Source organism: Pavona decussata, unplaced genomic scaffold, assembly GCF_977016875.1.
Source record: "Pavona decussata unplaced genomic scaffold, jaPavDecu1.1 SCAFFOLD_71, whole genome shotgun sequence".
NCBI lineage: Eukaryota > Metazoa > Cnidaria > Anthozoa > Scleractinia > Agariciidae > Pavona > Pavona decussata.
In genome coordinates, this window is record NW_028145490.1 from 2,461,716 (window position 1) to 2,485,416 (window position 23,701).

Below are 23,701 nucleotides of genomic sequence, written 5' to 3' on the forward strand. Positions count from 1 at the left end.
AAGCTTTCCATGTGTACGATTGTGCCAGTATGACACATACGATACAAACGTGGTGCTATAAAACGTACCTCCCTTAGGTCGATGTTAACCTCCCGTAGGCCGATGTTAACCTCCTTTAGGTCGATGTTAACCTCTCGTAGGTCGATGTTACCTGAGCAAATCTTGACTGTTTTCATAGTTCCACGTTTCTTCCACAAATCGAACGTAAAATCCTTGAGGTCAGTGTTCAGACGCCGAGAAACGAAAGTGGAAAGAACTCTGTATTCTACCATAACGAATCCTAACAAACGTTCCAAGTCTTTATTTCCCCGACGTCGTCCGCCATTACTACTGAAAGAGAGTGAATGCAGGTCAATTTCCGGTATAATCGGATCTCGGTTCGTGGCTGCTCCGAAGAATAGCCTGATGACGTCACCTCCCTTAGGCCGATGTTATCTTTCCTCAACCTTCCGGCTTGAAGCTGTTCAAAATGGAGACTCTCTCTGAACCTATGTCATTAGAACCTTCCCAACATCGTCAAGAACTTGTTGACCGTCTTGATATTCTGCGAACAAACGAAAGTTTTTGCAATGTAACGATTGTTGCGAAAGGCAAAGAGTTCAAAGCTCACAAAGCTGTTCTAGCTGCAGCAAGCCCGTTCTTTCTTACTCTTCTAACAAGCGACATGAAAGAAAGCAAAGAACAACTGATCAAAATAGAGCTTGAAGAGGCATCTGCGGCTGTTATGGAAGACGTGCTGAAGTATGTTTACAGTGGAAATGTTTTGGTCACCGAAGAAAGAGCCCACAATCTGTTTGTTACAGCGGATTACCTTCTCATTCCAGGCTTGAAAACATTGGCAGGTAATTTCTTGAAGGAGGCTGTAACAATTGAGAATTGCATTTTCAATTATTGTTTTGCTGACAAGTATCAGTGCCTAGAACTGAAGGAAAAATCCTGCCAAATGATCAACCCAAATTTTAGTGTTGTCATGGAAACAGAAGATTTTCTGAAGCTCAACAAGAAACAAGTGATGGAATGGGTTTCTAGTGATGACATCACTGTGGGTGCCGAGGAAGATGTGTTCAAGGGAATTGTCAAGTGGATCTCGTACAACAAGAGTGAACGAGAAGGGGCCTTCCCTGAATTGTTGCATGAAATCCGGCTTGCATCAGTATCATTTGACTTTGTACTCAATAAATTAATGAAAGAAGAACTCTTCACAAAGGATGCTGAATTTGGCTTGAATTTTGTTGTTGATGCTATGAAATTAATGCTGGGTGCTACTGATGAGCAGGTCAATCAACAGCCAAGGAAATCCCTGAATGAGTGTGTAGATGGGATTTTTGTCCGTGGAGGGAGAAAGGCATTGTGTTACATTCCACAGCAAAAGCTGTGGTGTAGGCTGGCAGATCGATCAGTTAATCATAAAGCTAAATTTCTTATTCAGTTGAAGAGTAAAATTTACACTGTTAATGAAAAAGAGCATTTATTTGGACAGCCTAAGTCAGTGGCAATGGAATATTATATACCTGCAACCAACTCCTGGGGTGCAGTTGAGGTAAAGCCAGATGACACCAGCTTTACCTGCTGTGCAGTTTTAAAGGGTGATCTTTATGCAGCATATTTTAGTGCTGTGTGCGAAGGAGAGATCTTCAGATATGATGCAGAAAGGAACTTTTGGCATAAATTGGAGGTTTCATCCATCAAACAAGGGTCCCCTTGTCTTGTGAGTGATGACAAACACCTCTACATAATAGGTGGCCTTCATTATCAATCGGAAGGAGCAGCTACATGCATCTTGTCAAAAGCAAGAAGATTTGATCCCAGCACAAATAAGTGTGAAGACATTGCAGATATAAATGAGAGAAGGTATTGTTCCTGTGGTGCTGCCATGAAGGGCAAAATTTTCATTGCTGGTGGAAAGCGAGACCAAGAGGTATTCAGCTCCTGTGAAATGTATGATCCCTTGACTAATGAGTGGCAGTTGATGCCTAGTCTCAGAGTACCACGATACGATGCAAGTATGGTGTGTGTCCAAGGAAAGTTGTATGTTTTGGGTGGGGCCACAACATTCAAGAATAAAAGGAAGTACCAGTCTAGAAGAGTATTATCAGTTGAAATATTGGATTTAGACAGGGATGAATGGATTGAAAACTCAGGTGTACCAGTAGAAAGCTTTGAAACTCCAGAGGAGGGAGAGAAACAGAACCAGTTTCAGGCTTGTTTTTCGAAACTCTACAAAGATGTGATTGACAAACTTGAGCTTATCAACTGAACAATCTTTAAGTTCCATGGATAGAGGCATGTTCAAGGCCACATCTTGACCCAAAGATCAGTAAAAATTTCAAGCTGTTGAATAAACTTTTATTGTGTTTTCAGACAAAGCTTTTTGAGACAATTGTTTCTCACAATTTACAAGCTATTTTTAGCCCATTTTAGGAAAGAGTTCTGTAGAATTATTTATCAGATGTGAATAGACGACCCGGGTGCCTTACACAGCATGTACAACATAAATTTTAATGCATGACGGGCCTCATGCTTTAAGAATAGTGTTGAACTTTTAATTGGATTTGATGAAAACTTTGCCACAAGCACCAGGTTTCATTTTTTTTTTTTTAAATTTTTGGTATGTCTACACTGTCTATATTAAAGTTTATACACAGTCAATTCAAACCCTCCTACAGGATATCAGATACTAGGGCTACATATTTGTTGCTGTTACTCATATGAAGTCTACCCTTGTAAGTGGACACCTCTATGACAGTGTAGCAATCACTCAGCTCTCTGGCAAATGTTGTCTTCAGGGGAAAGTCAGACTATGAGGTTTCAACTGCTGTTGAACCGAATAAGTGAAACAAAACTTTCAAGAGAGTTTTCAAATACATTAAATATCTCGACTGGAAAGCAATATACATGCTTGTGTTTGAAGTTTAGTTACCATGCAATTGATCAAGTCCATTTCATTATGTTTTGATTTGTACTGTATATATTTACGGCCAAGCAAACAATTTCTGCTGTTTTTGATTCTCTGTCTTTTGTTCACTGTCTATTTGACAAAAATTAATTATACCATCGATTTTTGCTTTTCCTAATTTTGCTACCCTTTGTGATAGATCATGGATGGAAAAGGTACCCGTTTTGGGCAGAACTTTGGTGTAAAATAAACAGTGAACGGAAGACAACTAATATATCAAACACAAGGAAGAGTGTTTACTCCGATTTCCAAACACCAAAAAGTAGGTTGGAAAAACGAGACGCAGCCAATTTTTTTAAACCAAGTTTGAGGTGTTTGGAAATAGGAGGAAACACTCTTTTGAGTGGTTGATATAGCTTCTCAAGCTATTCAATTGATAATTCTTGGAGAAATTCGAAGCAAAAGTTCACAAAATTTTATGATAATTAAGATCACATTTCAAAACCTCCTTCACGGTAGTGATTTCCTTTGTTTTGGCTTGATGAAATATTAATGAGTTTGAGAAAGTTCATTAATAATGCTTAACACTTGCAGTTGTATAAGTGGTAGGATTGATGTTATAATAAATACCGAGAATTGTCAGAAATGTTTAAAAAAATACAGACGTTTTGGGTATATAAACCTTGTTCAGCGTGGACAAAAAATCGAGTTGGTGTACAGCCATGATGTGGAGCAACCCTCCCCGGACCCCCGGGGGAGGGGGGTACTCCCAAAAAAATTGGGTAGGGGTGTGCGGCCCGCTTCCCAAAACCCTTACCCTATTTATGGTGCAGATAGGCAGTGGGTCAGCAAATTTCATGCAAGCGTACTGAACTGAAGGGGAGAGGGGGAGGGGGTGCTACAAAAATTTGCGTAGGTGTAATGACCATTTTTCTCAAGACATTATTAAAGTATCATCAGATATATAATCAAATGAATATTTTTTTATTGAAAAAATGTTTATTTATTCTTTGCGATAACAATTTTAAACTGAATTTGTGAACATCCCTTCAATTTTAATCTGACTCATGGTTTTGAACTGTCTCATCACTTTCAACTGATCCATCGTTTTCATTTGACTCATAATTTTCTTTGTCTTCACTATCACTAATTACAGCACTTCCTGCCCCGTCATCACTGCAAGAACGTCCTTCACATTCTCTCGGATGTAAGAAACAGATTCAGTGGATATAGCATTCCTTTTACAATAATCAATTAGGATGAATTCTAAGATATTTGAGAACGTGATAAGTTGGAAACAACTTCCAACTTTAAATAAATGATTGTCCTTTTCAATTACTTCTTGAGAAAGGGGAGTATTTGAAATGTACTGTTTAATTTTCTTCATGTTGCTTGCATTTCTAGAAGCTTTACGCTTCTTAGCTTTTCTTCGGTTCTCTTTTTGAGACTGTTTTCCCTTTTGTTTTTGTCTGAGTAATGTATTTGAACATGCCTGTGATCTTCTCAACTGTTCAGTAAGTACTTATTTTCTCGTCGACCTTTAAAAGTTTCCAATACTATCCTCATCAAATTTTCTTGGGTGCTCATGTCCAGGTAAAACCTTTCCACACTTGGTAAAGTGAGAAGACAGATGCTCTTCTGCTTCTTCTCTCTTCTAACAAACAACAACAACAACAACAATTTATTTGAAAAATAGCAGAATGAATAGCTTGTCCCGCAAATAGTTTCAAAACTAATCGAGGCGGGGCAAGACGAATACAGGAACACTTGAGAAAAGTAACACTGAAGAAACTTACAAAAACAGACATGCAAAAACTTTACGTAGTAACAGATTTAAAGTATTTTACACTAGTTCACAGAATAAAAGTAACAATAGTAAATGAAACAATTATTTAGTTAGTCCTACATTTTAAATTATCATAGGCATTTGAATATAGTCATCTTCTTTTTCCGCATTTAAGTAGATCTATATTAAAATCATCCATGATGTACACAGCTTTATCACTCAGACCGTCACCAGTTTTTTTCTAGATAGACTTTATGCGGCCTTGCATCACTTTAATATTGATGTTCAACAGAATTTTATCAGAGAGTGTAAAGATGTAATCACGCTTCACACACGTATTTCCCTGCAGCAGCAGGATTACGAGGGTTCATAATACTTGCAATTCTTTCTTTTAGTTTTGTAACAGACTGACTTTAAATCATGATACTCACGCCTTCCCTCATCATCTAAAATTCACGAGCATTCCGACAGGAAATACATAGACTTGTAAAATAACGGCAATATTTCATTCATAAATGTAGCTCATGGTGTGGTTGCATTTGGGATGCAGTCAAACTTTTTTTCTTCCCATGGACGTTCATCAGCATCATCATCACCTGGCGGCTGTTCGACACCTCTGCTGTGTTGGAGCTTTTCCTTGTAACTTACACCATGGTGCTGTGATGCGCTTAAAACGAAAGATGCGGGTCCAGGAGTTGGAATTTCAAATACAGAGGGGAACTTCAGAGACAAAAAATTGCAAGAGCACACTCATCAGACCGTGTAAATCGCATCCATCGAGCTCCTTGCGACTCAGGTCAAAACGAAGCGAAACGATCCAACGCAGCCATAGGGGATGCACTGGCGGATGGGAGTGCGCTAAAGTAGGACTATTATGGGCCTTTCGATGGACTTGAACAAGATAAAATCAAGACGCTTACAGCTACAGATCTGGGGGAAAGAGAAGCGGTTTGCATGGAAAGTGTCTGAAGAAGTGAAGAAGACTATAGATGATGAGTCTGAGCCTGCAGGAGACTTCCTGAGATGCTATGTCACTTCAAGAAAGAGAAACAGTTCTTTTTTGATGCCACCTACTTAATGCTATACACTGGTGGACTTTTGCTTCTTCTTGGGAAATATTTTAATATCTTACAGGTTTAGAGGGTCATGATAAACCAAACATGGTGTACTCACTGCCTGCACGAGCCTGCTCCCCCCCCCCCCCCCCCCTTCCCTTACTAACCCTCTGATTATGGACCGGTCCCTTAAAAATCAACATTATTTATACTTTCTCCTACGCACCGTGTCTGATGCTTGCACCAACTCAAGATCAAACTTCCTTCCATCTCGCCTGGTTGCTACGGCCCAGTGGTGTGGTGGAGGCGCGTTCAAATGTGGTTTAAACACAGGGCTCTACTGACTTAATCACTTTTAACCACAGGGCTTTCATGATATTCAGTGTGTTCAGTTTAAAGCCTCCAATTCATAGCAAGCCCGCTATAAATGTATGCAATCTATAAGAAGCTAAATTGGTCGAAAGACGGAGAGGAAAAGCGGCCAACATGGAGAAGGCCGGGTCGTGCGGGCCTTCCATGCTTTTAACCAGAACTTATAACTGTTGCTTAAAATGCACAACGATGAAAACTACGACTTAACAGGGCCGGCTTTAGATGTCTGCAAACTCACCAAACTTGCTTACGTTTCCGCATTCCAGCCACATTTGAAGAATGTTTGTTGACAGACAATTTAATTTTGAATAAACTGCCCTGAGGAATCATTTCACTTTCCCCAAATTGGAACTTCGAGATAAAACTCAGACGAGGCAAGTGCCTCGTCATGCCCTTTACAGCCAAGATTAGATTTCAAATTTTATCCGGATTAGTGTTAGCGGCGCCTAAGCGAGTTTGCCCTGGAAAGCGGAATTGAAAGATCGATTGCAATTTTTTTTAATTGTGCTTGAGAAAAGTGCATCAAATAAATCAGGTCTTGCCTATCTCAGTTGTTAATCCGCGCGTCTGCAAAATACTTAGTGCTCGGCAAGTGGAGAAACTTTTTTCGCAATGTTTATGGTATCAGATGGCCTATCTCTCGGTCACTGGAAAAACATTTATTCCGCCTCGAATTAACCTAACGTCAGGAAATTCCACTATGCTCGATCACTCATTGATTACAAAGGAAGGATTAATTCCTAAGCCACTCATCTACTTTCTCAGCAATTAAAAGAATCCACAGTATTTGAGGGACTTATATTCAACGGGCTTTGTGTTCAATATCTATGCCCGATTGAAGAAATTACGATTGAAAAAAATTACGCTGCAGATCCAGCTCCTTAACCCTTTCAGGAGTATGTTGCGGTGGGTTCTATCATGTTAGTGTTGACGCCGCCAAAGCGCGTGGTTCTTTTCCCTACGGCTTGTTTTACTATGTTTCTTATTGGCCTTTTAAAATTCTGTTTACTTTATTCACATTCATTCGTTTATTATTTAACCAGTAGAATCTGCTTCAGAGGGTCTTGTTTGGAGCTATAGCTACTATTCTGGAAGTTCTTTTTACCCGTATTTTTCGTCTTCGATCTGATTGTGTGAACAAGGCTTTATCCATTCTGGAAAGCGTTTGCAAAACGTGTCCCGGCGATTTTGCCATGGAAACTGAGGTAAATTTTGCCGTAGTGGATGTGGGCCAAGGTAAGTACAGCGAGAAACTAAAAGTTACAAATTTTTAAAGCCACTGTTATTTAAATTAAGAACTGAGTATTATATTTTAATTTTTCCTAATGCGGAAGTGAAAGATTGGAATCGTTTTCTAATTAATCACTTCCTCTTTGGGTTAACTTGCGAGTGAGGTTTCACGGATCGCCGCTTGAGTATTCAAAGTAGATTTAAATAGATGGGGTCTTCCCTATCTTAATTAGTTGTCAGTCTTTGCGTCTGCCAAACTGACTTTGTGCTCAGCAAATATGGAAACTTTTCTCGCAATGTTTTTGGTATTGATGGCCTATCTCTCAGTAACAGCAAAAGCATTTCTTCCTCGAATTAATCTCCTAGCGACTGAAGATTCCACTACGCTCGATCACGCGTTGATTACAAAGGATGGATTTCTCAAGCCACTCATCTACTTCCTCCGCGACAATCAAAAGTATTTGAGGGACGAATATCTGACGGGCTTTCTGTATGATATCTTTCGGTCTAATTCGCCAAATCCTTTGAAAGACACGATTGAAAATATTTCACCACAGATCCAGTTCCTTAACGCCTTGAACGAGATTCAGAGTGCCAATGTTGAGGTGGATTCCTTCCCGTTATGCGTGGTTCAATTCTACCTGTTACCATCCCCTCCCGGGCACACCCCCGGGAAAACCCACCCCGTCTGGCCCGGGGGTCGGGAATTTCCTCAAGTGGTCTTGCCCGGGGGTAGGGGGGCGGGGCAAATCAAAACAACTACTCGCGCAAGGACTTATGGGGTGACACAATGGCGGCTACTGGAACCACGCGGAAAAGGCCACGTTTTTCGTTTTTCACATTTCGTAAATTTGCAGTTAGAGAGCTGACGAAGACCTGATGAAAGAAAACAAAAAGTAATTAAGTTCAAAACATAAAAGACGAAAGAATTTCCTCCAGAAGAAAAATTAATAATGGTTTTGTTTTAATGGAATTCACTCGCTTCAGCTTGTTTCAGGCGCAGTTTTAATGTTGTAAATATACTGAGTTAAACATTTTGATCTCCTTGTAGAAAAGCAATTTATTTGCACTGAAAATACAAAAGACGTTATTCCATATTGTTTCTAGGAATTTAAGAGTTGTTTTGTAGAGATACATTTCAATTTTCGAGGCAGTTTGGTTGAAACGCCCTCCTAGTGTATTAGTGTGTGTGACGAGTTTTATAATATTCGCTTTACTTCGGAAGGGAGTTAATTGTTCTAAAAGTTTAGGATTTTTCAGATTCCTGGTTTTGTTTAAATAAAGAAATAAATCATCAAAACGAAGCAGTTTATTTTTAGTCCATGTCATGAGTCCCGGGGATGGGGAATTGTCTCTTTCTGTGTGCCCGGGGGTGGGGAATAGGACGTCAAGTACACAAATGCCCGGGGGTGTACCCGGGGGGGGGGGGGGGATGGTAACAGGTAGAATTGAACCACACATTAAACAGCTCAGCCGCTGCGCATTTTGATGGCGAGCAATTCAAACAGGGGTCGCAGAGGATCAACCGATTGCACCAAGAGCTATTAACGTCGCTTCTCAAAGGTGATAAACTACAGCACGCTAGGAACCTAGCCGGCCGTGCGCTGCACACTTTGCAGGATTTTTACAGTCGTTCCAACTGGATAGAACTCGGCAATCCCTGGCCTTATGACGAGTTAGGCCAACCCGGAAGTGAAATCCCTCAGGATTTTATTGCAGGGCCGACAGAAGCAACATGCAAGAGCTGCCCTTTAGAACAAGGCTCTGGCCTGCCTAATGCATCTTGTGAGGCTAACTTGGACACGGTGAAGCTCACAAGTGGATATCGCTCAGGACAGGACGTTAAGAAGCCTAAGAACCTTGGAAAATGCAGTCATGGTGGGAAAATGGACGAGAGTCGTTTGGAGCCGGCTACGGGCGGAATTAACAAAGATTCTACATCAAGGGACGAGTCTCCTCATGCTATAGCTAGGTGAGCATTCGTTATATAATACCAGGATTTTATTCAACACGAAATCTTTACGAGCCGGTATGTCTTGTTTGTACGCGAATTACTGACAGATAGAAATGATAAAAACAACTAATTGAATTAAAACAAAGACACGTAATAGCTTTTGATGTAAGACTATCTTGTAAGCTTATTGGTGTTAACGCACCAAAGCGTGGCTTTACTCCCTCAGCCCCGTTTTAGCTTGTTTTTAATTGGCCCACATTCTGATTATTTTGTTCACATTCGTTCGTTTATTTTTTAGCCAGTAAAGCTTGCTTTAGATGATCTTGTTCAGAAGCCTTCCGTGTAAAGAAACTTTTTTGGTGAGAATGATGTAATCGTACTGACTGAATCAAAAGCGAAATTGTAAACAGGAACACCTAATTAAATTGGTTAATGAGTGGAATGGTCAGTCATGCATAACATTACTGACACCGTTAGATTAGGAGCAACACTCAATGTAGTGAAAAAGGATAAAAATAGTCTAAAAAAAAGAGGCTAAAAATAGTCTGACATTTTCAGGTAAATCTATCCCACCAAATAACAGGGGCACCCAACGGATCATTTCGGTAACTTATCTGTTCGGAAAGGCCTTAATCCCCTACAATTTTCTAAAGGGAATTTTCACCACGATCGTTCGTGATATGGAAAATTTAAGGCCTAGTGTTTTCGGATTGATAAAAATGCTGTTTCGGGTACAGAAAAAAGGTCAGCTAAGATTTTCGGAAAGGAAATAATACCTAAGGTTTTCGGGAAATGGACAAAAATGCCCTTGTAATTTCGAAAAGACTCAAGTTTCTCTAGAATGACCGAACAGATAAAAATATTATAGCGCGGCCTAAAATGAACCTATAGAGCTTTAAAGGCACTCCAGATAGCCAAAAATAGTGTTTCAAAGGATCTGAGAGAAAACTGTCGTTGGGTGCTCCTGAAATAAGGACACTCAATTAGGCACTGTTCACGAGATGCGTTAAATTGATTATATTTTCAGCAGTACATTAAAACACTCAATCCAATAAAAGCGGCTAAAAATAGTAGGTTTGACATTTTCAAATGAATCTATCTGTTTTGGAAAGAAAGCCATATCTTATTCAACAAAGCAAGACGTGTACTTACTTCAGTTTTTAACACGAAAGTATTTTCACTTATATCTGCTGCACTTGCTCGAAATCAACTTGCCGTCTTCCGTTATTGATTGGTTTATTTATTTTTGGTCAGACAAAGGAGCGAAGTTCAAAATATCAGCATATTCATCCAACGACTAAATTTGAATTTAAATCTTCCTTAGTTCATTTACTGCGTTACAAAGAAATGAAAATCAGGACGTACTCAGTTGTATTCTGTTTTAAAAATTAACTTTGAAGGAGTGCCTTGATTTGCTCCCGCCTTGGTGCATGGTAATGAACGCCTGCAACTCGTACCGGAGTCCAATGCTATGCGCCATGCAATTCGCAAATGAAAGCTAATAAGGCCGAGTGCGGTAAGGGCCATCATTGCCGTGTGTAAGACCTAAAATGCAAACGGGCTGTAGAGACGACATTGGCCATACCGCGGTGTTGTGTAATGCGACCGTTGCAAACTGGTTTATTTTGTCCGCCCTGACACCAAAAAAATTTGTGACTTTCTCTTATTCTGGCAACAGAATATGTTTACTAGTCTCCTACGCAGCCGTTTTTAGGCTCGTCACGCATCGCTCCTCGAACTTTTTGAATGCGTGACACCTGGAAATCCGATTCACCCTATGGTTCTTGAAACTTTTTTAAAACCGGTTATAAAATGACCTAGTAAACTCACAGATTCAAAGCTCTGAAAAAAAAACCCCCTTATTTTTAATGGACTTTTCTTATTTCTTATTTTGACCGCGGCAAACAAACGATCAATCTTCAATTCATCCATTCGTCCATATTCATCCATTCATTCACGCATCAATCAATCAATCAATCAATCAATCAATCAATCAATCAATCAATCAATCAATCCGTTCATGCTTTACTTTTCTTTGTAGCCTTCATACGATTGCCGCTGACCTTGCCATTGAAGCCACAAGTATCTTCTTAAATGACATCCGCTCCACAGTTGGGGATGAAATGTTCGCTAAATTCCTGAATCTGAAGTCAGAGAAAAGTATGGCTCTGGTAATAGATGTATCGGGAAGCATGAGTGGTGAGCCTATAATTAGATTCCTAAAATTTGTTTCCATGGGATTGAACTACTTCTGAGAACAACTACGAAGCCAGCCACTATAAATCGGGGGAAAAAAGAAGCCTAATTACAATTGTTATAGTAGACAATACTGAAAATGCACTTGAATCACAAAAGAATGATATATGTATAGTTACAAATTTTGCATGTCTAATTTTACAACAAAACGCAATAGGCCATTTCCGAGATGCTGTGAGCCTCACTAATAAAGCGAGGCTAAGTGCAAAGCTTTTCATATGAAAATTAATTTGTCTGCATATGAATGAAGACTAATTTTCATAATAAAAACTTTGTACTTAGCCTCGCTTTCATAATGAGACTCAAAGCAACTCGGAAATGGCCTACTATCAGCAAGGGATCAAAGATTTACTGTAATCTTCTTCTTCATAAGAACACAGCGCATGATTGTTGACTGAACGATAGATTGAAATTGAAACAGAGAAACGTTTGCGAGGTCAGGAGGTGATGAATATAAATATGATTAATTATCTTGCTTCTTTGAAATTCTGATACTTAGTATGCATGTCTATGTTGCGGTTCAATTCTTTCCTTGGTTTAAATTATATTTTTCATTGTTTCAAACTCAGTAGCATACATTAACATACCCCAAAACAATAGGAAGACAACACTAAACCAATGATAAAATTGAACCACCACAATAATCCTTGAAAAACTGTCGAAGCTTTTAGAACTCTTTTTTTTTGTATTTGTGTCAGATGAAATAAGTGAAGTAAAGAAAGTGTCCATTGATTTCGTTCGCAAAACTTTGCAGAAGAAAGGCATTTCCTTCACGTACATTCTTGTGCCATTTAGCGATCCAGGTAAGTTGCTTTCTCAACAACTTTTTGTTTCATATTAAAGAAATTTAACGTACGAAAAAACTCTCTAGATCTGACGCTCATTTTGCTGATTAAAATATGGCTGGTCTGATTGATTGCTTGACGTATTCTTCATCACTGGCGAAGAGAAGGCCATTTCCGAGTTGCTTTGAACCGCAAGACCTCTTGTATAGTTTGAATTATCGGTATGATAATAGTTTTCATTCATTTGTCACCTAAACACGGAAATGGCCTATCCCCAACTCCAGAAACTACGGAAAGAATGGTAAGAAACGATTGGAGAGCAGTCAGTTGTATAGGAAACACTCTTTTAGTTGAAAACTATAACAAGAACTACGCTACCGGAGAAAATGCCGAAAAGTTGTACTTTTAGGTCTGCACGATGGTCATCCCTTAGTCGCGCCAGTCTTCTCATAATTTCTGGAGTTGGGAAATTGTATAACGTAGGCACATAATGCGTGCAGAGGCGCCGACGTTTCATCTTTCCGTTTTTGTGAGCACGAAGTCGGAAAAAAGAAAAGAAGAAGGAAGCTAAAAAATGCTACATACCACAAAATGTCAATGCAGTCAGTAAAACCTGGGAAAATTTCAGTGTCCACGGAATGGATATTCTGAGCCAAAAACAAAGGCTAAGTGGCCTTACATTCTAAGTTCGTTTCCATTGTTTGTCAGATGTAATTTTGCTTAAACACAGTGGAAAATAACCATCATGTCATTAAATACTGCGCCTTCTTGTACTGAAATATTGATCACAATAATGTACTCGACTTTACAAAGAACCACAGAATTTACAAGGACTCTGCTAAATGCATTACCTACAGGAAGGATTACATGAGAATGATGTATTATTCAGTGAATGACACAGGCATACTCGAGAAAAAGAAATCCGAGTGCTCCTATCAGGAATCGGACCTAAGACCCGTTCCGATTACTAGTTCGGATGCTCTACCACTGAGCTACAGGAGACTCGCGTGAACTAAGGCCACACTAGAAAGCTGGTTTACTAACTGAGAACAAACGTTACTGAACTGTTGCCAGCAAGTAGCTGCACCTTACCAAAGAGTTATCAACAAAATCAACAAAACAGACAGGCAATAGGCAAACGGACTAATTTAACAATAGACTGATTGACAGTTGAGGCGGATCGAAACGCACCGATCACTTTTTAATAATTAGAGACATTTATACCACCTACTAATGATTCACTACTTACTTTGGTTTACTTTAATGACAACGTCCGCTCAGCTTGTCGAAACGTCAGTCAATAACACCTCAAACAGTCCATCTCAGGACTACACTCACCCGATGATCATAATTTACCTATACTTATGATATAACTCCAGGATTGAATACATTGATACGTTCTTTGTTTTTGTTATTAATGCAGGATGGGGTCCTGTAAGAGTGACAAGTGATGCGCAGACAGCGATTGACGCAGTGAACAATTTAAGCATAACAGGAGGTGGAGACTGTCCAGAGCTAGGCATGACGGGTCTTTACCAGGCCCTGCTCCGCTGCCTTCCTGAGACAATCATCTACTACTTCTCCGATGCTGACGTGAACGACGAATTCAGAAGAAACGAGGTCATGTCCTTAGCCAAGGAAAAGAAAGTTAAAATCAATTTTATACTGACCGGTAGCTGTGGTAGGCGCAAAAAACGTGACACCCAGTGGTCAGCGGTACCTAGAGACATTCATCGAATAAGGAGAAGTCTCCAGTCTCAAGATTTGTATCAGGCCCTCGCTACCCAGACGGGAGGACAAGTCCTTGCTACTAGCAAGAGCAAAGTGGCTGAAGTGGTCAAGGTGATTGACCCCGGAAGTCCAACTAACTCGTCGGTTGATCTCAAAGAAGTTGAACTGTTGAACGTAAAGGAAACTCGAGCACAGTACTTCAGTGGAGAAACGTTTTTCGTGGATATTGACGCAACACTGGATAGCTTGGTTCTTGTACTGACGGCAGCTAGCTCACCCGGATTACTAGTCGAGTTTACTAAAGGTAATTGGGAGAGAAATTGAAAGGTTGTTTATTACCTCAGCGAAAAAATCTGGAAGACAAGAAATGAGCAATTAAAAGCGTTGAGCCTTTTCCCAAATCGACCAAAGGGCAGGAGGGTGCAATTGTTGTTCCATTTCAAAGTTTCCTCCGATGATAATCGCACCGAAATTTTAAGCACATTCCGCATAGTTTATATTTCAAACTAGAGGTTCTTTTCACGGGTAGTGAGAATCTCTGAATGTATAACAAGCGGTCTCCGCCTGCTCAAGAAAATTCTGTTTAGCACCCTCGGTTAATAGAAAACTTGAAAAATACTACAAAGTCAACCTTAAAGGGGAAGCATCACGAAAATTTGCTGTCATTTGAAAACCCAAAAATGTTTGTCTGTCAGCAGAAACAACGAAATAATTGTCAAGTTTGTTAAAAATTATCACCCCAGTGCAAAAAAACTGTCGATTAGTGCCTCTGGCCAGAGATAGAGTAGGCCTGTTTGGATTGAAACTTGAAAAATATTAGGCTAATGTTTTTCAAGTTCTCGCATTTTTGTTTCCAAAATGCGCTAGAACAGATCACGAGTTGTTTCTTTCAAGAATTGAGTTGATTTCTATCCCCTCGTCATTCTAGAATTATTTGGCAGCTGATTGAAGGTCTTATTTCATCATTTTTAACAAAAGATATCAAAACCCCATGATACTTCCCCTTTAAACCTTTTTTCGAAAATAAAAATCAATATAGAAGGATTTAATGTAATCTAAAATGTGTATGACTCTGACTTGTAAAACGTTAAAAACCAATCGTTTATAAAAACTTTAACAAGACGTTTCGGCCACAAATCTTCGGCCTTCGTCGGTTTAAAAAAAATGACAAATAAGCACCAAGGCAAACGCTTATCTAACGGTTCACAGTATGCGCGTGCTACAATCACGACGCGTAACGTACGATCACCGCGCGAGGGAACAGATCACGTGAGTGAGCTATAAATTCCAGGAACATCAATATGTTCATTGCCCGTATTTCGGTCTCGCAGAGAATGCCAGGCCTCAAGAAAAAGTCTCTTGTGGTAATCACGCGCCTTGTCGACAATGGTGGCTCGGTCAAAATCTATACTATGGCCAAACTGATTCGCGTGTTGCGCTATCTTTGAGTTGTTATCGCCAACACGGACTGCTCTTCTGTGTTCCTTGATCCTTGTTGCCAAGGCTCTGTCCGTTTGCCCATAGTACACAAAATTGCAATCAGAACACCCAATTTTGTAGACCACACATCTTGATTGTAAAGCGGATCGTTTGTCCTTGGGCAATGGGAAGCGTGCACGCAAAGTGCTGAGAGGTTTAAAACCAACTTTAAGATTATTGCTCCGCAACACCCTAGAAATTCTTTCGGAGACGCCTCTGATATACGGTAGGACAACAAAATTGACGTTTGTTCCCATATTGGAAGTGTTGTTGTCACTTGACACGCGTCGAGGGGCGTTGCGATAGGAGTCGCAACTCTTGATAAATCCTAAAGGATAGTTATTATCCCTCAAGACATTGATAACGTGTTTCCTCTCTCGACATTGTCCTGCTCTTGTCGCCGGGATGTTCTTGGCTCTGTCGAGGAGAGTATTAACCACTGATCTCTTATTCTGCGTGGGGTGATGAGAATTGAAATCGAGGTATTTGTCGGTGTGTGTAGGCTTTCTTTCTTTTCTTTGTCGGTGTGTGTAGGCTTTCTATACCGCTCACTTGTATGCGGTCATGAACTCTTGTGGTTACAGCGTCCAAGAAGGAAATGCAGTTGTTTTCTTCAACCTCTTTAGTGAACTGTATGTGTGAGTTAATGGAATTTAAGTGATCGTGAAACTCTTGCACATATTTTTTTCTCGAGACAGGCGTGACTATCGTCCACGTATCGGTACCACCACCGTGGAGGATGAGCGGCAGTGGAAATAGCTCTTTCCTCTGTAATTTTGAATACTGGTTCCCTTTGAAGAGAAATCTTTATTCGCCTTTTCTGAATTTTTCGCAGGAAACTCAGCAGTTCAGAAAAAGATAATTTCGTCTTCAAGTACTCTTCTCATTTTGGAAGTCACCAGCCTGGCCAGCGGTTCAATGAAGCTGACAGTTTCCTGTAATGGCCCGTACACACTGCAAGTATCCGGTTTCAGTCCTCTGGACTTAACATACACACTGTTAGACGTGGAGGACCTGGAGCGAGGTATTACAAGACGCGTTGTTGGAAATCCTTTGAGAGGTAAGGCAATTAAACAATTGTTATCTCTGATTACCCCCCACGTGCATATAAGATAAGTAAACGTGTGAAGGGAAATGATGTAAAAAAGATAAAGGGATAAATGTTACTGTCGATTCCAAAAGCGGAGAGTTGTAGACCGCAACTGAACAAGAGAAAAGCGTATGCACGTTAAAGCGGCTGAAAGTTCGTTCATGTAGGTGTTTCTGATTTGTAATGAATGAAATTCTTATATACCGCTCACATCACCAAGTCTCATTTCGGTTTACAATTCTATGGGGTGAGATTGGACGTCAGCATGTGAAAGGCGCCTCTGGCAGCCGCTATCGGTCCATATTAGATCTCGATCACCCACCCACTTAACCCAAGCATGAATGTGAAAGATAGAAGGCCAGACCACAACACCGGAAACTATGTCCCCTACTCTTGCGAACAGTGTGTGGGTTCTTTAACGTCTCACAAAGTAATCATAAACAAGGGTTGTGAGACAGGACCTACGATTTATCGTCCTTATCCGAGAAGACTAGAAAGTCTAACCATTTGCAGATGTCATCACTGAAAGGCAGCACTATTCTCCTCAATTAATTAAAAGACCCTGAGTGTTGGTCCGGCCGGTGTTTGAACCCGGGACCTCCCGCACGGGAACCCGGTGCTCTACCAACTGAGCCAACCAGTCGGCGGTTGGCTCAGTTTCAACACGTCTTGTGCGCTCTTGTAAATCGGGAGAGGAATCTCTCCTCAACGGAAAAGTCCGAAGAACGACGTTGATGTATAATGTCTTCAGTTGAAGTTAACTTTAGCGGCCCGCGCTGTCGCTATTCCCCAATAACAACCTGCCTCGTGAATTTTTATATGAGGTCCCTTCACACCTCGGGCGTAACCACAGCGACAATACTTTAAGAGATGCCGGATCTTTCGTAGACCAAGGTCAGTAACAGACTTGAGGTAATAATTTATAGACGGTAAGACTGATCCTTGCAGCAGTAAAAAAGGACGTATTTATTATAATTACTGCCGTTTTAATTTAGACAGAACAGAACCGAGAGCTTTCTGGTTTGGTCAGTGGCATTGAAGTCCCATTGAACTTTCGTTTTGTATATGTCGCTACTGGATAGTTATGTAACTTGTTGTTTCTGCCTCCTTTTATCCTTTCAGGCCAAACTTTGCTGCTTACGTTAGATTTCGTTGGTCAACAAATAGAAACAGTCAGCAATTTAACGCTCGTTGGAGTGAACGGAACAGACCTGGAGACATTCAGCATCATTCAAGGAGAAGGCCTTTACCAGGACTCTTATTTCGTTACCTTTGTTCCCACTACAGAAAGATTTAGACTGAAAGTGACAGGAATAGACAAGAATGGAACACGTTTTCAACGAATAAAACCAACGTTATTCACTTTGGGCGATGTAAAACTTTCTCCAAATGTCGATAACAGGAACAGCACAAATATGCTTTTTCCAGGAGAAAGTTTGGAAGTTCAAGTCAAGGTCATTAATTCTGGGGACACGCAAACCCTACATTTTACAGCATCAGATGACTTGGGATATTTCAACAGCATAAGTCCTTCGAGAGACAACTTGCGAAGGAATGACTCTCTTATCCTTCGAGTTACCCTACTCGCCCCCAGTAACGCACCGTACGGCGTGACAGGCACTGTCACGGTATTTGCGTCACAGAATTCCGACTTCACCCAAGTGGTTAATTTTATGGTCTTTTTTGTAACAGTAACATCAAAGGTAAGAAATCTTGGTATTCACAGATGTAGCAGATGTTTCTGTTGAAAATTTCTTTCTTTTAGCGTACGTAGATTTTAAAGACTGTTTATAGGAAATTCATTTGATAACCTGTCTGACTTGTTATGTGAAACGAGAGTCTCCCTAAGTGTCATGTGACATCCCTGGTTGTTTTCGTCAACAAACATACCAAATTATTAGCCAAACCAAGACTAATATACCTTATATGCTTTAGCAGATGTGATGTGCGGCAACAATGGCTCTTCTTTTAACAGTTTACTAACCGTATATTTGTATCTTTATTAGCCTTTTTAGTGATTATTACTCCTTTGTCATCCTGGATTAGTTCATTATCTTACCCATTCTCCATACTCCTCTGTCATTTACCAGAAGAATGAACTTGAAACTGACATACTCAAACGTAACCAGAGTGTCTAACTTCAATTTGACAGGACCCAGACCTCTCTCCTCCATTGTGTACCGTTGGAAATCAGACTGCAACATGCGCTGGAGTATACGGTACACCAGAGTGCGTGTCGAGCACGTGGAATGCACGTGTCACTTTCGCTGATGCTGGAGAAGGCCTACTGTCAATAACTACACGAGATAATCCCAATGGAACACTCGACGGTGAGAGCAGTCAGAGAGTTATTCAATATTTAGCGCATGGTATCAACCTGAGATCGAGGTTGTAATGATTCGTTGTTTTTTACAGTCCTTGAAATTCTAGTACGAGTACGAGTAAACTGCCAAACCAGATTTGACTTCAAATTTCTAGCGAAGTACTAAGAAAAGATATATCTCAGAAATCTTCATTTTAGTCTTTGTGAGCGACGAAGTTGACGAAATTGTTTTGACTGAATGATACCTACGCCCTTTAGTGAGTCCTAAAAGACGAGATCACATACGTTTTGAGGACTTGTTTTCGCCTCTGCGCCGTTCTCATAAAAACTCGTAGTAAAAATGACGACAGCTATCTCGTTTCCCCGCCAAAATGACACTGGTTTCACTCGCGCACACTCTTTGTCTATTGGAAAAACTAGTACACGTGACCTGTACTACAATCTAAAGGCCTCTAATATTGGCCTGCAAAAGAGTTATACACCGAAACGTTCCGGCTTATGTGGACTGATGCCGGTCTACTGGTGTAACTGTGCCTTAACTGCAATATGTTTACGTTCGAACTTCACTATTCGTTGACCTTCGAAGCGCTTTGAACATAAAGCGTCGTTCTTGAATCTTGATTAATTGTTTATATACCAGCTGTTACACATGATCCCCAACACTTTTTCACTCCTTCGTGTAAAAGCTAAGTGTTTTCTTTTCCTTGAAAACAAAAAACTGATTTGAAACTAAAGTACGTACTAATCTATACTCAGTGTTTCCTCGAACAAGGTTATGGGAAGGTGTTATGCTTCAAATTTCATATGTTTGCCTATCGCGGAGTAGCTTGAAGGTTAAAAAAAAAACATATATTATTCTTGCTAGTAAAAGGTAAAGTCAAGTCAAACCGTTATTTCTAATTCCTTTTAATCATGAGGGCTAGGGTAGGTCAGTTCATAACACCAACTGATCATGAGGTGAAGGGACGCTTAAATCGGTTGGTTGGCGATTAACACAATATTGGTCGTACAATCCTTCAAGTCAATGCCTTTAGCGCAGGGCACTAATTGGGGACAATATCCAAATCGAATTGGAATTTGGAAGTGTTGGTTTTTGAGGAGAGGGGAAAAGCAGAGTACACGGAGAAAAACCAGTCTCGGGTCAAGGACAAGAACCAGCAACAAACTCAACCCACATATGACGCAGAGTCCGGGAATCGAACGCGGGCCACATTGGTGAGAATCGAGTGCTCTCACCTCTGCGCCATCCCTGCTTCCCTCATCTATTCCCTAAAATCTAATGTTTCAGTTAAAGGACATACCAGCCGGCTTACCGACGCTGGCGCAGAACTGTTATCTATCAGTGGCGTTTCTCTAGTCTGGGTCTATTTTGTAGCTGTCAGACTATTAAGCTTGTATTAGGCTTATAACTGTGCCACTTTATTTTGTTCTTTTTCAGTTGGAGCATTCAATCAGGGTGCAACAAACACATCCATCCCAGCATCCTTCACATCCAACTGTTGCAATCCCAGAGTTCTTTTCGTTGGTCTTGACCTTGTAGGAAACATGGGCACTTGTTCCGTCAGCGTTATCCCCGAGATTGTGTCCCTCAAGGCCAAACCGAACAGCACAACTGTGTACCTTCGCCCTGGAGAGACCATCAAGGTCTCTTTCACACTCACCAATCTGGGCTCCAAAGGCTCCTTCTCATTCCAAGTCACCAAAACCTCTGCACTCATCAGCTACGTCATACCCTTTAGCCTCGCTCTCGAAACAAACTCCAGCACCGCTGGTCATGTGATTATTAAGTCACGTGGGGAGACCATCGAAGAAGAGAATTTGGCGGTAACTGCAGTTTCACAGGCAAACCATGTAAACACAACATTATTTTACATCCAGGTTTCTGTATCCTCGGGGCCTGTGACAGAAGCAACCGACCACACAACAACTGCAGCACTCCCAGTTCTCAAACACGTGAACCTAAAAGCCGATGTAAACGACAAAGACTTGTCCATGGAGCTTGGCAAAAGTCTACAGGTTGGCTTCAAAGTGAAGAATTTTGCGTCGATGGAGACGTTCACGTTTGCGGTAAAGGTTTTAGTGACTGTTAGTGAGAACACAGTCTCTTACTCATTCTCGTCCCCAGGCCTAGGGTCTTCGCGATATCAAAATAACGGTGCATGAGGAGAAAACCCTGACACATATTGTTGATAATAATTGATTTTCGCCATCGACATCCTTTTTCCATGTTTATATTTAGCTGTATACCACATCCGATCCTAGAGAAAGTGAACCGAAGACGAACATCAAATGTTTGACGTCACAAAATACTCCTGGCACCATTCGTGGAACGGAGTATTTCGCAGGGTCTTCCCTAATCTCGTAGCCAGATCTCAGTTGGTTCGGGAATGTCGAAATGCCTGACCATGGGAGATCTGGGTACGAAATTAGGTCTTCCCAATACCGCCATTTTGAATCTGCCCGCGAAGACTTTGGGGACGAGGTTATCTCGCATCCAGAGTCATCAGGCTTTTCGGCCAGTTGTTGGTCACTTGGAGAGATTCTAGGACACTGGAATTTTCCCCGCTAGAAGCACAAGGCACAGGGGAATCAAAACTTACCATTATTCCGCCTAAATGCTAGACTTGTTCTTGATTCAAATACATAAACATGACTGAACGCGTCATGACACTCTTATTACGTATTACGCGTCTGTTGAAAAATTAACGCCACAAGGCCGACAACAAATGCGTTGACAGACGTAGCCAATAACAAATTTCGTTATTTTCGACTTTCCCAGGGTCTCTCCAGGTGAACAACCGCTGGCTAAAGAGCTTGAGGACTCTGGGTACGAGATTGATCCTTTAAAGTAACATAATCTAGTTCACACTTTGAGATTGTCAGAAGCAAAGACAAGATTTCACTCGAAGGCAAGCAGAAGTCTTCTCTACACCACGGTTACATTTTTATTCTCAGTCTCGTCTCTATCATGTCGCTGTCGTGTTAAGTTGACGCCGTAAGATCAGCCTTGTAGTTATTTCACATAATTTCAGCTACCGTATGTCAAAAACTGCCAATTTCGCGCTTCGTCGGAATAGGGATCTCAGTAATTAAAGTGCAGCTTTTCACCATTTTCTTTCAAAATTAAGGTAGCAGAATTATATGCACTCTTTCTCGTACGCTTATGGATTAAATTAACCATATAATTACAGAGGGATATTAAACGAATAAATAAAAAGGTTATCCATGAATCAATCTGATAAATAGCGGGGAAAAGATCACGTGATCACTCCATTTGTTGTTTCTGCAACATAGCCTGTTAATGTGGAACAACTGCGGACTCATTAAAAATGAAACCATCCTTTGATTATTTTGCTATTTTCACTTTAACAGGTATTGAGTAACCATTCTTCAATCAGCGGAGTCGTTAAGCCACCGTCGGCCACTCTGATAACAATGCAAACCGTCTCGTGCCTGCTGATCCTTACTTCTCAGCCAGAAGCCCCTCCAGGGACTGTCACGCAAGTAAATATCACGGCCACACCTGCGTCACACAACGCCGACGTGAAGGAATTGCAAGTTTTCTCTTTGACTGTGACCGTTGAAAGCAGAGGCCTGGGTACAACAGAAGACTTGAAGAATGAAAACAAATTTGCAGTATGGAAGATTGTGGTAATCTCCGCCTCATCTGGCCTTCTGGTTCTTCTTAATATTGCACTGGTAGTCTTCAAAGTGAGACATGGCTCATGCGACCTCAGAAAACCTTCTGGAAATAAAACCAGAAATGGATCCCGAGGAATCAAAAGCAATCAGCCACTACAGCTACAAAAAATCAACGAGGGATATGACTGTGACATTGCTTAGAGGAAGTTCTGCATTTTCACCAATAAGAGGGGTATCGAATGGTCTTTGCGAGTATTCGGGAAGATGCGAGCACTGTGGTTTTGTTGCGAGCACAAGCAGCGATCAGATTTGTCTTGCGAGTAGTGAACATTTTAGAAATAAACAACAACTTGTAAGCAGCAAGCACTTCGTTGATTTTCCGTTGGCAAAAATTTTTTATTTTTTTAGTTTCACACGTTTATTTTTATTAGAGTGCACCTAGAAATGTGAGTGATACCTTCACAATACACAACACTTTAACATTTTAACAATAACATATGTTAACTTCTGTTTTTTTTGTGTGCTTTCAATTGAACTTGACAGCCAGATTTATAGGAGTTCCCGCAAAGATAGGTTTATTTCTGTACCAAAAAGCCTACAAAGCACGATTTACGTAATTTCGAGCAATCGAGCATGCGAGCAATTTCGAAAATTTGGCGAGCACGAACAAGCGAGCACTCATTTAAATTATTTTGCGAGCAAATCGAGCAAAGGCCAAATTTTGCGAGCACTCGATATTTTTACTGTACCATTCGATACGCCTAATAAGCACTTGTAGCTTAGGATAAGGAACGTCTTTTTTTTAATTAGAACATGCAGGAATTAAGCTTTAGCGATATGCATTTATCATACTAGAGTGATTGCATCATTTTTGTTCAACGTTTATTTGCTGGCTTGATCAACTTCAGTCCCAAGCCCGTTTCAGACACTGGAGGGGAGGTTGTTGACGATTTCGAAAGAGATTCGGTTTAAACGCCACCTGCTCTTTAAGCGCTTGTGTACAGGAGGTATTTTAATTGTAATGCCTGTCATTTTTGCTGCCCATGCAGTTTGAAGTAATCAGCTGATAATTAGTCTGGATGGTCAAGAAGTTTCCCTGCTT

The 23,701-nt window shown here is 40.7% G+C and overlaps 2 protein-coding genes across 2 annotated transcripts; both read left to right on the forward strand.

Moving 5' to 3' along the window:
* Nucleotides 1-452: 452 nt before the first annotated feature.
* LOC146477309 (kelch-like protein 3) lies at nucleotides 453-3,471 on the forward strand. Its single transcript, XM_085113510.1, has one exon. It carries the CDS (start codon nucleotides 470-472, stop codon nucleotides 2,255-2,257), a length of 1,788 nt encoding a protein of 595 aa, XP_084969636.1. The 5' UTR covers nucleotides 453-469; the 3' UTR covers nucleotides 2,258-3,471.
* Nucleotides 3,472-7,577: 4,106 nt separating this feature from the next.
* Nucleotides 7,578-22,816, forward strand: LOC146477310 (von Willebrand factor A domain-containing protein 7-like). Its single transcript, XM_085113774.1, has 10 exons — nucleotides 7,578-7,965; nucleotides 8,782-9,311; nucleotides 11,335-11,492; nucleotides 12,248-12,352; nucleotides 13,758-14,369; nucleotides 16,380-16,604; nucleotides 17,757-18,337; nucleotides 18,787-18,964; nucleotides 20,396-21,024; nucleotides 22,330-22,816. Exons 1-10 carry the CDS (start codon nucleotides 7,618-7,620, stop codon nucleotides 22,798-22,800), a joined length of 3,837 nt encoding a protein of 1,278 aa, XP_084969900.1. The 5' UTR covers nucleotides 7,578-7,617; the 3' UTR covers nucleotides 22,801-22,816.
* The last annotated feature ends 885 nt before the right edge of the window (nucleotides 22,817-23,701 follow it).

What these genes read in the sequence shown, in the direction of transcription:
- LOC146477309 (XM_085113510.1), top strand. Translation starts at nt 470, where the DNA reads ATGGAGACTCTCTCTGAACCTATGTCATTAGAACCTTCCCAACATCGT.
- LOC146477310 (XM_085113774.1), top strand. Translation starts at nt 7,618, where the DNA reads ATGGAAACTTTTCTCGCAATGTTTTTGGTATTGATGGCCTATCTCTCA. An exon ending in ACTAGTCGAGTTTACTAAAG is followed by an intron (nt 14,370 to 16,379) that starts GTAATTGGGAGA and finishes AATTTTTCGCAG; the next exon opens with GAAACTCAGCAGTTCAGAAA. An exon ending in TGGAGACGTTCACGTTTGCG is followed by an intron (nt 21,025 to 22,329) that starts GTAAAGGTTTTA and finishes TCACTTTAACAG; the next exon opens with GTATTGAGTAACCATTCTTC.